This window comes from Hemibagrus wyckioides, linkage group LG13 (genome assembly GCF_019097595.1).
Source record: "Hemibagrus wyckioides isolate EC202008001 linkage group LG13, SWU_Hwy_1.0, whole genome shotgun sequence".
Lineage (NCBI taxonomy): Eukaryota > Metazoa > Chordata > Actinopteri > Siluriformes > Bagridae > Hemibagrus > Hemibagrus wyckioides.
Genome location: NC_080722.1, coordinates 14,581,208 through 14,597,114, shown reverse-complemented (window position 1 = coordinate 14,597,114; position 15,907 = coordinate 14,581,208). Strand labels below are relative to the sequence as shown.

At 37.7% G+C, this 15,907-nt stretch overlaps 2 protein-coding genes across 2 annotated transcripts; one reads left to right on the top strand and one right to left on the bottom strand.

The window, feature by feature from the left end:
- si:ch211-214e3.5 (zinc finger protein 518A) lies at positions 1 to 9,719 on the bottom strand. The gene is made up of 2 exons (XM_058406602.1): positions 9,399 to 9,719; positions 1 to 6,451 (listed from the first exon to the last, which is right to left on the bottom strand). The coding sequence occupies exon 2, from the start codon at positions 6,434 to 6,436 to the stop codon at positions 1,976 to 1,978; it is 4,461 nt and encodes a 1,486-aa protein (XP_058262585.1). The 5' UTR covers positions 6,437 to 6,451; positions 9,399 to 9,719; the 3' UTR covers positions 1 to 1,975.
- A 4,572-nt stretch (positions 9,720 to 14,291) lies between these two features.
- mxtx2 (mix-type homeobox gene 2) lies at positions 14,292 to 15,443 on the top strand. Its single transcript, XM_058406360.1, has 3 exons — positions 14,292 to 14,313; positions 14,422 to 14,594; positions 14,721 to 15,443. The coding sequence occupies exons 1-3, from the start codon at positions 14,292 to 14,294 to the stop codon at positions 15,441 to 15,443; spliced, it is 918 nt and encodes a 305-aa protein (XP_058262343.1).
- Positions 15,444 to 15,907: the final 464 nt, after the last annotated feature.

Below are 15,907 nucleotides of genomic sequence, written 5' to 3'. Positions count from 1 at the left end.
TTCTTTCAAAGTATTTACATTTATTCGAGGAGGAACTGTAAAGAGGTGAATACAGTACAATATAGTGTCGACCTGGTGCGTCACATTTTAGGCACTTAGCATAAAAAAATACATTTGTTTTTCACATCGCAAACCCAAACAACCTGTTCGACATTAGTATTAAATGCCAAACAGCTTCTTTTTTTTTTTGCCTCATGATTTAAAAAAGTATTTGGTTGCGGTTATGTTGGCATGTGAGAGGATTCTGCTTTCTGCTTGTGGATGGCATAATGTAGTGGTAGTGTAAGGAAGGATCACAAGAGCAGAATAAAGGGTAGAGGTTTTTGAGTGAAAAGATTTAAACAGAGAGGACATTTTCAAACTTTGCATTTAAAAACCGAAGGCATAGCAATCAGAATGCAAAGCAGCGGTAAACATGGTACTGCTTTGTAACAATGATTGTCATATTTCAAAATTGAAAAGTAGGAATATTTCAAAGTCATTGCAAACTCTAGGAGTTCAAAATGCTAATGATTTAAGTAAAATGACAAGTAAAAACTTCACAAATTCCTGCCTTTGAATTTTACACGGTATTGTAAATGCTGCCAACCCTGAGGTAAAGCAGAACTTGTTCAGAAAGTGACCATTTGAACAGTTTATATTTGCATAAGTCATTAGTAACAAATATAGACCAGCAGATTCTATGTGATGTTGGTAGTAAGCCATGGAAGTTAAACCATTCAAATAGAGTTCAAACATTTAACCTGGCTATGCCAATACAAAGGCTAAAATTTCAGTCCTTAAGAAACAAACAAACAGATTTTTGAGATTTTTGTGTTGAAGTAATTGCCACTTAACCAGTGAAACACAAAAATAAACAAACCACACACAAAGTACAACTGGGTGAAAACTGAGGCAGATCGAGGCACACAAGTAGAACAAGAGAACAAGATCCAATCTAAAAGATAGTTAGTGTTGGCCATTTGGTGGGTTTGCATCAGAACATGCTGTTTGTTGGTAAAGCATTACTGTGCTTTGCAGGTTTTATCTTCATTAAAAGTAGAGAGAAGAGCATTTAAAAAAAAAAGATGACTAAAAACTGGTATTATAATGACTGCAGGGTGTACAGAAAGATGTTTAAAACTATTGTAGAATGCTTTATTGCTACGAAAAGGACACTGGGTCAGTCTTAACGCGTTACGAAAAAATGGGATAGCACCAGTAAAACAAACAAACTCAAGAACAAGGTTACACACATACAGTGTATGAAAATAATTTTCAATTTTAAAATACAGCTTCCACAGGAACCTAAACAGTTGCTTCTAGATCACTTTTACACAACCATATTTCTACAGCTACAGTAACTGACCAGTGTTCAAAACGAACATTGAAATGATTCGGTTTTAAAAGGGACGTATTTATACGCAAGAATGAATTAAAAAACTAATTAATAAAGTAATAAGCTCTATGACCTCTTGCAACGGTTAATGTATGCAGCCAACTTAAAAACACACCATAAATGAAAAATATTTTCAGATGGTTTCTGAGCTAACATAAAAGATCTCTTTATAAACTGGATTCTGAAATTACCTGAGAAATCTGTTAACTGACTGCATTGAAATAGGTCTATTACAGACAGCACCTTCCTTTCATACCAGTGATCTTTTTGCTTGCATGTATAAACATACAGTGTGTCCAGTTTTCACAGTTCAGTTATGTACATACACAAAGGTCTAGAGTTCAATGTACAGGGGTTAAAAATATTTACATACAAATTGGTACCAGGTACCAAACTTTCTCTTACACTATCCATTAAAAATCTTCTGAATGGATATCTATAAAAAAAAAAAATAGACAGTTTAAGTATATCTAACAGTACTATATATATATATATATATATATATATATATATATTCTTTTTTTTTTTAAAAAAAAAACAAAACAAAAAAAGGTTTCTACATTAGAGGACGGCTTTTCCTGGAGCTATGTGGTTACGTTAGAACAGCTTATTCCAGTCTCTTGTAGCCTCCATGAGATGCCGCTGTCCATGGCCAATCCACTCTTCTTGATTGTTAAACACACGGCCACAAAACCAACAACTAAACATTGGTATTTGCTCAGAACCTGTGCTGGAGGACAACCTCACTACCTCATATTTATTTCTTCTTGTCTTTTTTAGCTTCAGTCTTAAGATAAATCGCTCTCGAACCTTGTTCCCTGACGGCCGGAGTCTTGACCCTGCACTGATACCAGGAGTGTTTGACAGTGTACCATCTGGACCAATGAAGTTCCACTCAGACAGGGCCCTGACTGTATTTTCGGACAATGCCACCTTAATGACTTCCCCTTTGTATCTGTTAACTGACTTCATGATGTTTGTCACCTCAGGAATATCAGCATCGGGGTGGTTTAGCACCACTACTGGCTGGTTTTGTCGAGGACATTTGATCTGTTGGAATGGGCTGAACGGAGAAAGTCTAAGAGTTCTCTCAACATCTTTTGCTGCTGGCTTGCTGAACGGCGAAAGCTCTTTCAGAGCAAGGGCCTTGCTTGACATTCTTCTAGTTTTAGGAGATGTCTCAAAAGATTCCTCAAACACCATCCTTCTTCTTCTCTTCCGTTGGCTCGGTGGACGGGTATGCATGGGCAAAAAGGGTGATTTCTGCACTACTAAGCCATCCTCAACTTGGTTCTGACTGTGACTATCTGAGTCTGGTAAAATGTCTTTAAGCTTTGCGGTGATAAGTGTATGAGTGGGGCTATGAGCTCTGTTGGAGGTTTTCAGTCCTGCTGACCAATCTGAAGACATAAGTATGTACGGTGATTGAAGAGAGTTTGCGGCCACATAAAGTGGCTTTTTGGCTGACGTGTATGGAGTAGTGGAGAGGAACCTGGTACCATTAGGACTTCTAACTATTTTAAGGAAAACCCTGCTTTTGCTTCCTTCATTTGCCTGGCTGCCCTGGTTTGCTGCCTTCTCATTAGAGCTATTTACCAGTATTCCTGACTTGGCTGGTGAGATATACCTAACCAAGTATGCCTGCCGTCCAGTTTGCAAAGCAGCTGCTTTATCAGCTGTTTTCACAGGCATGGCCAGTACTGGGCGAGTTGTCAGGACCGTCTTTGAGGTCGAACCAGTTGACTCAGTACTTGGTGAAACAGGAAGTGGTCGTTGAACTAAATAACACGTCTGCTGCATGTTGACCGTCTGTTCTGAGGGGGACTTAACAGTACCTGATAAGAGGAGAGGCCCTTTCAGGGCAGAAGCATTGACAAAATAGCGGCCTCCGTTGCTGCTCACTGTTTGCAAGAGTGAGGCATGACCTTTACCCTCTCCACTTAAACTCTGTGCCGACATCCCAATTCTACCTCCGTTAAGTGTGAGAGACAACCCTGAACCTTTGCTAGGCATTTCAATTCCTGGCTTAACATATGACACATTTACTTTGGAAGCACAGGACTTTGTAATAAGCTTGAAGCCTTGGCCACTTGTCAGTTGGACAGGCACAGCATATGGACTCTCCATAGTCTGAAGGAACATCTGCTTCTTTCCCTCAGGCATCTGCAGTATTCGAAGTGTTGTTTTTGTAGGTCTATTAGTATCCTGCAACACAGCTGAGGATACCATCCTTTCTTTCTCAAGCTGCTGGTTGATGATAGCATCTGAATGCTCTTCAAGTATCTTGCCCAAAACAGCAGCATTCTTTAAAGTTGCAGGACCACCCTCAACCACAGAAGATGTAAAATCCCCTTCCTTTTTCTCGGATTCTGAAGAACATGCTCCCTTGTCAGTCTCCGAAATCACTGGAACGGGTAAATCCTCAACAGTAGCTACGCACTCATCAACCTCTATGTCGCTATCGGACACTCTTTCTAACGATTTATTCTCACTGGTATTAGCTAGATCATTAACACATGTACTGCTTTCTTCCCCACTTCCTACACATTCCTCAGACTGTTCATCCACAAGCGGTGGAGAGGCAGGCAGTGTTAAACTCCAATCCGAAGCAAGTTTTAGTTCATCAAAATCTTCTTCACACTCCTCTTCCTCCAAGTCCTCTTGGGAATGTTCATCAGCATCCAGAAAATCAGGGGAACTACTGAAAGTCTCTTTAGAGTAATTGTGAAAACTAAAAACCTCCTGATTTGGGGAATTTTGCAAAACAGTGTCAACTTCTGTGACACCATCTTTGGCATCAGGGGAATCATTAGGGCTGTTTTTTTTCAGTGGGCTTAAATGTGAATCTGAGAGATTTTCTGCAAGTAGATCCTTCCTGGGAGAGAAGTCGGTGACTGAACTAGGCCGAGAGGTTTTACCATTCAATAAATTAGGTAATGGGGTTGAAGTTGCTGTGTTCTCAGATAATGTAGACTCACATTCATCACAAAAAGAGGTCTCTCTCTCTTCAGCTACTAAAGTGGGGGACGGAATTTTAGGTAAAATCTGCTCTGCACCCTGGTCTTCAGAGGATTCCAAATTTTTACTCACCACTAAATTACCATGAGACTCAGCTACGTCAGGAGGGGTAGTGACCTCATCTACCAGCGACAACGTTGAGGCATCTGTTGCAGATACTGCAAGCTCAGGAAGTGTGTGCTCACCTGCAGCCGATTCTGATGATGATAGATCATCAGTACATGAAACTAATTCTGTGGTGTGTTTAACAGGTGTTTCTAATGGAGCTGCTTTTGCTTTGGTTTGGTCTGTGTGAGAGATCTCAGGCGATTTAGGCGACCTTGAATGTGTAGATTTGGACTCATCTGCCCTGGACTGATGTGTACAATGTTCATGATCATGATGTAATGATTTATTTTCTGAATCTGAACCACTGCCCAGGTTTTCATAAACATCTGACTCTTTGCTTATTGTGGACAAGTCGGCACAATGTGATGCTGAAGACTCTGATGTATCAGATATTTCAAGAACTTCATCATCAGTCTGGTTTGAAGTTGGTTCCACATTTGCTTCATGGTCATCCAACAAAGGTGATTGGTCCCCACTGTGAGTTTCTACATTATGTGTGTCTATATTTACTGAGGCAGATACATCTTTGTTAGTCCCAGAATCTAAGCTGAGAAGAGATCCTGATCTTTCAGACAGTGAGGAGTATGGGGAGCTACCAGTCTTTTCATCATCAACAACATTATTTGTGGGTGACATGTCATTGTTGGTAGTGGGTTCCTGTTTTGTTGGTATGACTTTTAAAACTAAATGCTTTTTACCATCTACCATCTTAAAGCCCATTACCTTTGTGGTACAGTTAGGAGGAATCGAGATTTTATTTTTAACCATGAGAACGGTCAACCCATTGCTGTTGCCAGGATCTAGAATTCCAGATCCAGCACCGAGTTCATTTTCTTGTATCTTTGGCTGTGGTGTAGTGGATGTAACTGGGTACGAACACTGTGGCTCACTCTGTAGTGGACCTTTACTCCACTTATTAGTCTCTTTCTTCACACCCACAGCTCTTTCAAGAAATTGTTGTGTTTCCTCCAATGTTTTCTCAGGATTAAATAATCTGCCACTGTGGTCAAGCAGACCTACTCCAGGGTAAGAATTCAGCTTTGACATCCACTGTGGTTCCCTGGATCCTCCAGCAGGAAGACTCTTTTTAAGCAGCAACTTCAGTCCTGGAGAATTAACTCGAGAATTATCCTCGAGCAACCTCCATCTGTTTGTTTTATCCATTTCATCACCATGAGCCACAGTCATATGCTTACTTAAATACTCCCTCCTTGCAGCACCATAACCACACAACTGACATGTGAAAGGAAATGTCCCAGAGTGGACTTTCCCAGAGTGGACCTTCCCTTGTGTGGGACTCATGGATGGACATTTTACACATTTGTGGCTGCCCTCGTTATGATGATGAATGTGCTGAACAAAAGTGCCTGCATCTCTGGTCGAGAACTCGCATTTCTTACAACGAAAAAGTCCATTACAGCTATGGCACATAATGAAATGCCTGGTGAGCAACAGTAGAGAGTACTGGACTCCATCGTTGCAGATCTCACAAGTAACCAAAGTGTCTCGATGTCCAATGCGATGTCGTTGGAGAGATGAAAACTCGTTGGTAACGAAAGTACAAAGATCACAAGGATATGTTGGAAGTGTTCCTTTGTGAGCCCCTTGAAAGTGTTTCAGCAAGTCATTAGGGCTGTAAGTGGTATCACCTTTACATTCTGAGCAGCAAAAACTGAGTATTTTTCCAGAGAAAATAGCACCCTGTTGGAGCTTACATGGTGATTTCTCTGAGGCCTTGCTCTCTGTGTGAGAGTTATCAGTACCTGACTCTCCAGACTGTGTTTCATCTTGGACACTAAGGTCATTATATGCAGTGTCTTCTGTCTGATTTGCAAGTTCTTTTGATGGTGGCAATGCATCGACTGAATTGTCTTTCTCAACGTCCCCGTTCTGGTCATGGCTTTTTGGTGGGTCATCTGTAGTAGCCTCCATGTCTTATAATGGATCCTGCAGACAGAAAATGAAAAGAAAAAAAAAAATCTTATTTTTAGTTATATGGCTGGATACAAACTTACATACTAAGAATTAACTTGGACTAAAAAACAAATTCTTTCACTAAGGGTAAGACTATGTTTAACAGATAGAATAAGAAACTAGCCAACATGTTATGCAGAACATTTTCAGTAACTTTATAAAAAGTTATCTAGAACTAGGCAGTTTAAGAAATCCGCTACCAGATCTGAATTTAACTCTTGCATTTTATCCCAATAAAGAGATGACCATTACATTTCCCCTCAGCATTAGTGGGATCATAATTATCAAGCAAGTACAATCACAATCATTCTGAAACAGTCAATAATGCCTATTGTGGCAATATATTAGACAACATTTTCAAATCCAAAAATCCATAATTTAAAATTTAAGACAAAATTTTATATCGTCAAGCTTACAACATTTTGGACAAGTGTGATTTCCTGCCAAAAATGTGTAGGTGTTTCCTTTTTGGAAAAAAATGTTCTTCCATCAGAGTATAAATATGTGATATTGGCCATTGTATGAATGTCTCCCAGCTCCCCCAGCTCCCTTCCACAAAAGTCAGCATACTGACACTTTAGTTTGGGAGCAATTCGATTAAAATATATACACACACTTCATTGCATGTATCAAAAATTATTAAAATACAAGCAAATGATTTGGTGAAAACTTTGGAATATTTTGTTTAAGAAAAATCACAACAGCAATATCATAATTGGCACAATAAATAAATAAATAAATATATATATATATATATATATATATATATATATATATATATATATATATATATATACATATATATATTTGGCAAGCTGTGTCTTTACAGTAAGTTCATCAATGCTGCTTAACAAACCTGTAAGAGATCACAGTGAGGATGTACACATCACTGCCTTAAAAGAAAAGAACCAAAAACATTCGACATGACTATGTGAAAATCCCAGTCAGTCAGATAGAAAAGAACAAAAGAAAAGAAAAGAAGTCAAATAAACCAGCACAACTCACTGGCCATGAACCCACTAATACAATGCAAGTGCTGTATCTAACCAGAACTTTCTTAAACAATTTGCATGTTTTCATTCAAATCTGGAACCCAATCCTCACTTTGCAACTGCAGCACATTACTAAAGGGTATATTTTTTGGTTGTTTGCATTAACAAGCATGTGCTGTGGTGACTAGCTAATGTCCTTTTTCAGAGCCTTGCAGCTGACACGTGTTTACTTGTACGAAATGATTCTGATCTCAGCAACAAGTCAATAAGCTTGCTTACATGCACTTAAGTAATCTCACAAAGAGGAAAAACTCTGGTTCTATCAGAGTTAGTCAATAAGCAAGGTTCCTGTTAGTAGCGTGACTACAACAAGACTATTTTAGTCAAAATACATGTTCCACTATAACCAGGTGGCAAAGTTGCTTACTTTTTAACTAGTTTATTGACTGCCGCAGTGTTGAAAAGCATTCTATGATTTCATTCCATCAATATAAACTCTCAAACATATAATGTATTTTCTGTCAGTTAGTTAGAAGCACAGTTAACTCCTTTATACTGACTAAGCAAGACAAATGTAAAAATAATACTACCAACATACCATGCTGATGCAACTGAGACATAATCAATAAACGTAATATTATATACAATAACTATATTTATGCCTCATCCTTTCTTCAGTAGTAAATCTCATCTAGAGATTCTAGACACTTAAAAACCGCTGCTATAATCTTAAAGACATTGCAGCTCAGACTGAATACCTTTTCAATACACTTAGTAACGTTTAGTATACTTTATTGTATACAATTGTGGAAAAGGAATATTTCATCATCCCACTATCCAACGCCACCCAGCAAATTCAATTCAATTACATTCAATGCAACAATGGTCATTATACCTTACAGTGTAACAAGAAAAGTTCTCACTATTTATCTTCAGTACAAGCAGACATTAGAAACAAAACAGTAGCACGTAAAAGAAATGACGTGAAGTGCAAACGTAACACGAAAGGTCACGCAAAAAACAAAACGAGTGCAAGAGAATACACGCAGGATGCTTGGGCAGTACAATAGTTTGCTTCATGTCCTCTCGTGTCTTCCTCAAGGGACATTTTCTTTGCTTTCCTCTGGTTTGCTCATTAGGGATCTAAATCTATACCAGGAATTCTGTAAAGCTGCTTTGTGGTTATATCTATTGGTAAAAGTGCCATTCAAATAAAACTGAGAATGTTCATGTGGAAACTTTCTGCACACCAGCTGTTTCTTCTTCTTCTTCTCCTTCTCCAGCAGCACCTAAATGTTATCTGAAAGTGCATTTCGACCATGCATTATCACTGAGTTTATGCACACCCTAATGTGACCTAGTTAATCCCATGGTAGTTGAAAGCATTTTGCCTAGAAATCAAGTTTTAGCGACGTTTCGTCCACAGTTGACATGGATGCTCTTTCTGATCACTCCCTCTTCCTAACGGCGTCGTATATGGCAGAATGACTCGTGTCCTGTAAGCCGTGTGCGTGTCTTACAGAAAATATCAGCTAGGCTATTTTCAATTGATTTGGCAATCACCAACTTTGTGCAACGCGAACACGCACAAAACACAGAGGAAGTGCCATGGCCAATGGCGCTACCGATTGCGCTTCACCTCTACGCAGCGGTGTCCACAACACACCAAACACATCTGCCATGTTTTCACAAGACACCGAGCAAAAGTCATCCTACACAACCTGGGAAATGTGCTAAATCAACAAAAAATAACCCCAAAAATAAAGCACGTCGCCCCCACCCACGCAACACATCAGACGATTAGAATCATACGGAAGTTCTCATAAGAGCAGATCTTATAAATAAGTTGTCCAGACAACATCTGGGAAAGGTTCGAACTAATTACTTTCCATAAACTCTCCAAATAGACTCGATTTAGATCCGTTTACCTTTCTTTTCTCTTTAGACTGGCAGGTCAGAGACGGCGGCCATGACAGTTCCATCCGGGTAACACTCGGCTGCCTCTCTGTGCTGTGTGTGAGAGAGAGTGTGTGTGTGTGTGTAGTGAAGCAGGAACTCAGAGCGAAGGAATATAGAGAGCTCACTACCTGAAAGTCTCATTAGCTTGTCCTCTTTAAACTACTAGCTCATTGTTCGCACCCATGTCCCGGAGAGAAACTTTAAAAACGTGGTCTAAAACTCATCTAGGGTTCGAAATAGACCGTACACCGTGTAAACATCAAATACGCCCCATGTCGTTGCAGTGGTGTTTATAACAACAGTATAAGCCAGCCCTCGTTTATTTGGAGAGCTTTCTCATGTTGGTAGACCTGAGAGATAGAGACGCCATGTCTGCTCCTAGCCCGCCATTTTCTTTCAAATGTTGCTCACACAATGCTCCTGTAATTCATCCAGATTATGCCATCCCTTATTTATCCATCACAACCTGCTAATGTTAATACTAACTAAAAATGTGTCTTAAAAAAATAAGACAGTTAAATACCCCATGATTACTTTGAGATATTTTACACACACACACACACAATCAGGTTAAATACTCTTTAAAGGCATTTTTCTTTAATTGTTTATTATCCTTGTTTACTACTTAACAAATACGAATGGTCACAAGGTGTTGATCAATTTTTTCCGAAGAGCGGCCCAGACGAGAGCGCAAGCTGTAATTCATTTGATAGATTCATAACAATGTATTAACGCCATAGTTTATCGTTTTCATAGTAACAACACTGTAAAGCAGATATTCCATATAATTTGACATAATTAAGGAGTCTCTAGTGTCGCCACTGTTGTGACTGTCTTCAATTCAATGTGACTTTCCATTATTAAAAAGAAAATGAGGGGAAACAATGAAGATGGAAAGGGAAAGACCTACCATAAAATATAAGTGCTAACAGGAACTAACTTGTCTTACGAACAAACACTAAATGTCAATATAGCTAGTAAAAATAATAATCCGTCAGTCATTAATAATTTACATATAATTTTTATTGTTGGCAAGTTGCTATGGTAAGAAAAATAAGGTTGCAATAGCTATATGTTGTTTGTCTGCACTGTCTTGTCTTGTCATCCTGTGCACTTCTGTTGTATGTCTAGTTTTTCTTGCACCTTAAGTATAGTTTAGTTTTTATCTCTGTGTTTAGCTCTATGTTTGTCTGCATCACTGTACTTTGTCTTTGTTATGTCTTTTACCTTTGGTCTAGGAGAAATGTTGTTTCACTTCACTGTGTACTGCATCTGCTATATATGGTTGAAGTGACAATAAAGCTTCTTTGACTTTTGACTTGACCTTATACAGTTTGTTCTGTAAGGAGTACAGTGCAGTGGGAAATACTATTATAAAAAAACATAATCCAGTTCAATGTTGCATTGAGGCACATCTTACCACCACATCAAGGATTATTTTCCTATAACAGTATGTCCCTTTGTGATTTTCCTTCATGAAACTGTGTATAGCAATTGTAGTGGGATATACACTTTAATAACTCTAGTCAACTATTGGATACTCTAATATGTCAGTAAAAGTGGTGTGTGGTAGATTTGTGCATTATGACGAGGGAAAAAAGCTGTGATACATCATCACTTAGCTCAAATGTTGGAGACACATTTCATCTTATGTGATTGGTAGTGTGATTGATATCTTGGTCATGTCCTGTTTGCAGGTTATGAAAACTCACCAAGTTTATCTTGGTGTTTAATATAATGCAACCCTTTTTACAAGATTAGCCAGTTGATTTGTGTACATCAGAGGGATAAATAGTATAAATGCATAAACTACATTTACAGGCAATTATAAATATGTGGCCAAGAAATTCTTAGAGGGACAACATTTCCATATTTACATAATAACTAATCATTTAAGGAAGCACTGCTGTAACTGAATTGAATTCTGTGTGGATTTGGATAATGTTATTTGCACAGACTTGCAGCTCTACTGATGCCTTAACTGGAGTCATGTGTACATTTCTCTCTCACACACACAGAGACAAGATCTCCCTGAGGAGCTCACCCTTACACACATCCAGGAAGGATTCAAGCATGTTAAGCAGTTTTGTGTGGCCATGTCCTTAAATATTGTCTGTCAACAATTCTATCTATATCTGTATCTAGATATATTTATCACTATATATTTTCCAGCATCTCTAAATATCAAGTATTTATTCATATTTTGACATTACAACATGCAATTTAACACTATACAGCATGTACAAGCTAATAGATTCATGAAAATATGTTGTGTTTTAGCACTCACCTTCTTACTCAGTAAGGCACAGACATGTCTTATAAAAATGCTATTTTTCTATACAGTATTTGTGATATATTTCAACACTGCCACAGTGCTAATGAAGAACACATTTGTGATTCATTTTGCATTTCATTTAGTATTTGTATGTACACTTTTGTATTTGCATGTGATCGATACAAATGACAAGATAAAAGGCATTACGATGCTCAAATAAATATATTTTAGTGTAACCTAAATCGCAGAATCAGAACTCAACTTTGACTTAAAGACTTGGATATGACTTTCTTTGCACTTTATACTTGCTAATACATGAGTCTAAGAGACCTAGACCTGCCAGCACTCAACTGATGGCTTCTTAGCCTTCTACCTTGATTAACTATTATTATGCTTCCTTCTTAAAATGAAAGACAGACCTTTTCATGTGACACTGAAATCATGATGTGACTATTAGGAAATTGAAGACTCCATGCAGCAGCAGCTAGTTTTGTCTCAGCAACTTGACCTCATGTCGAATTTTTAATTAAATCTTAACTTGTATCTTACATTTACATTTAAAACTTGAGTTAGCTTTACTATGAGTCACCCATGTTAAAGGTTAGCTTATTATACTTTAAAAAGCTGCATGAAGATTATATTCAGCTTTTAAAGCTTTTAACAGTTGCATATATTTAAGCAGGTTTTAAACCACAATGAACCTCACGTTGCTTGATTCAGTTTTAATAAGTGTTTTGCCCTTTTCTGTCATTGTTAGAAAAATGTGTCCAATTCTGACATCTCAAAAAAAATGTAGCAGGGATGTAAGCAGTCTCAATGTGCAGCACAGTTTGGTGTTCTCCTTGCACTAAGATACCTGATTAAACCATTTAGCTAATTATCAGGCTTAGTGGTTGTGTTACAGTTAAATCACATGCATCCTTAGACTCTTCAGGTTTGTACTCCTGACCTATAATGTACAGCACCAGTAATCATCACAGAAAACCATTTGAAAATAGAATAGATTACCCAAGAGGTAATAGGCATAGGCCAAGATTACCAATATATGGAACTTGACATGACTTGGTTTATAAATGTGAACACTTCTTTTGAGGCAACAAATAATTTTCAACAGGTAGGGTGTCATCATTTTTTATTTTTCTGGCCATACCAACTCTATCATATACTAAGTTTAATTTCCAATTTAATTTAAACACTAATGCAACATTACATTAAATAAATGAAAAAATGATATATTTCTACAAAAATGCAATGAGAAAAGTGCTACTAAGGTGATTATTCATGTTGTGATGACAGCAGTGTAGATGTGCATGAGGTCATGGCTTAGAGCTTTGAGATTGTATGCTCACAGCATGACTGTTTAGAATTTGACAAAATGATTAATCTTCCATGCCAAGGCAAATGAATGTATCCATCACTAGAACAGATTATCCTAACAAGGTGTGAACACACCAAACAAGACTAGTCACAGGGCTACTGTTTGATATGGACCATGAGATATCAGGCCTGTCACATTTGAAATGTAATCTTTTGATCATGTATGGCCATTAACAGCCATTGAATGGATTAGAACAACACATCAATCACCCACACATCTTCAGTAAACCAGGTTAATCAAGCTTATTTGCATAAATCAAACCTATGGTGATGTCAAGGATCTTAGTCCTGACACTCCTCTTGTGGACAATAATTATTGGTTGTCATATTACTGTAGATTTTACATTATAAGAACATTTTAATTAGTAACACTTTAATTAGTAACACTTTTTGTTTAGCTTAATTGAATCATAATCATAACATATAAGTGTTTCACAAAACTGTTTCATGAAAAAGAGCTTTCATTGTCATCAGAAGGTTATCATGTATATTTTTTTTATTATTATAATTAAAACCATTCCTAACATTATTAATAAATTATTTATTAAATTAATAAATAAAAAGAACCAGGCTTCATACTTCTACAGCTTTAAAAGCTTATGCAATGCAGAGATTTTAATTGAAAAAAATTTTTATTCAAAAACATTTGCAAATTATTATTATTATTATTATTATTATTATTATTATTATCATTAATATCATTATTATCATTATTATCATTATTATCATTATTATTATTACTTTGGGGAAATTATTATGTGCTTCTGTTGAAGTTATATTTTTAATGCCAATAAAAAAAAGAGTGCTGTGATTGTCAAATTCTATATAAATATATAGTCTAAATTGATTTTGGAAGTTGCCCTAACATGCTGATTCCTCAAGCAATATCATAAGAATAGAGTGTATGTAATAATCAACAAAACAGTTTGCTGCTGTTATGTATGAATAGAAATGAGGTGTGAATTGGGGTGTGGCAGGTGAAAATGGCTGATGTTCATTAGTGGATGTCACAGAACTCTAACTCTGACTGTGTAACTCCACCTTCTTTTGGACCAAGGAATTCTGGGATAAATACTGCCAGGCCTTAGTACTTAGAGTCACAATCACAAGCAGCAAGAAATTGATCTTCTCTGTTAGCTGAAATCTTAAATCTTATCAGCCCTACACTGTGGTCTGAGGAAAGTTACTTATTTAAGAGGAATTTGCAGCCATGTGGTCTGATAGCATTGTTGGTAAGGACAAACTGTTAAGTTTCCAGATTGTTGATATATTTTTTGGTCTTTAACTTTTTGTATATGTATATTTTTTTTCTGTAAATTAACTTTTTTTCCCCCCTTCAGGTAAAGATGGAGCATCTCAGGCCAGTAAGATTGCAGGCAGGAGGAAGCGGACCAGTTTCACCAAAGAGCACTTGGAGCTCCTTAGAATGGCTTTTAGCGTGGACCCATACCCAGGCATTAGTGTCAGAGAAAGTCTATCGCAAGCCACTGGCCTTCCAGAGTCACGAATTCAGGTACATGCCTTAAAAAAAATCCTCATTTCTTTATATATTGGGTATTTATCATAACATCAAAGCTATGTGTTTTGTTGTTGTTGTGCAATACTTAATCAAACTTTCATACCTTTTTGTCTTAAACAGGTATGGTTCCAGAACAAGAGAGCAAGAACCCTAAAGAACAGAGCCACTCGGAGCTCACCTCAACCTGAAGCTACTTCTTCACTGCCCAGTCCTTTCCTGCCACCTCACATGGTCGGTGTAAAAGAAAGTAGACAACCAGCATTTAACGTCTCTCAACCTCAGCTGAGAGAAGATGGTGAGCAGGACTGCTTCTTTACTGACTTGTCTCCACAAAATTTTGGCCTTCCACCGAGTGGAGCTCACTGCAGCACTCCATCCATCAGACCACGCCAAGACAGGCTGATGGGCACTAGCTTGAGTCCTTCCTCTTTTCACTCTGACTTGGAAGTTACTCCAGTTGGCTGGGGCTCTATGAGAGTACAGACCTCCCCAGAGTGTCTGTGGAGTCCACCAATGCAGGGCACTGGAAACAACAGCAAAGATGAGAGCCAGGTCTTTCTCTATCCTCCTCCTCCTTATCCTCATGGCAGTGTGAGGTCTGGATTTCTCAACAGCTTGAAGTCAACCTCCCCTGACTCTGCAGATTCTGCGTTTTGGGACATGGGACTGGAAAACACGCCACCCACGCCATGTTCTCAGAGTGGAAGCGGCCTGTGGGATGAATCTGCTCAGGAGCAGCCTCTGGCCCCGCTGCCCAATCTGTCTTCTCAGTGTCTAGAGGAAGTTCTTGGAGAGATGGAACCAGGCTGGTGGAAGATTAATGGACAGATGGAGCTTCAATAAGACTGTTCACCAAAAAAAGAAGGAAAAATGTATATTTCTCAAGTGAAATGACTGATTTTAAATTATGAGGAAGGACTGTAGCTCATTTGTGTGAAATACTCGCTAATGAAAATTCTCTGAATTTTATCTCATGTTATGATATTTTACCTCATGATATTGTGGTGGGCAGCTATATCATTATTTATATTGGCTTTATTTATTAATTTAATGCAACACTTACAAAAAAAAAGAAAAAGGTTCTCCACAGGGCTCATGCTGTAAGATTTTACTGATTATATTATCAATATTTAAGACCCTTGGTCAATTTTTACATAATTTAACCTAATTTATTTCATCAAATATTGTAGAAGTACAGGATTGGGGTAAAATGTAAATATCCACATATTTTGTACAATAATTTATTGCAAATAAAATGTTTAAGCAAATGAACTTGTTCAGTTTTTGTTTGTTTATTTACGAGAACA

What these genes read in the sequence shown, in the direction of transcription:
- si:ch211-214e3.5 (XM_058406602.1), bottom strand. Translation starts at nt 6,436, where the DNA reads ATGGAGGCTACTACAGATGACCCACCAAAAAGCCATGACCAGAACGGG.
- mxtx2 (XM_058406360.1), top strand. Translation starts at nt 14,292, where the DNA reads ATGTGGTCTGATAGCATTGTTG. An exon ending in GTGGTCTGATAGCATTGTTG is followed by an intron (nt 14,314 to 14,421) that starts GTAAGGACAAAC and finishes TCCCCCCTTCAG; the next exon opens with GTAAAGATGGAGCATCTCAG. An exon ending in TTCCAGAGTCACGAATTCAG is followed by an intron (nt 14,595 to 14,720) that starts GTACATGCCTTA and finishes TGTCTTAAACAG; the next exon opens with GTATGGTTCCAGAACAAGAG.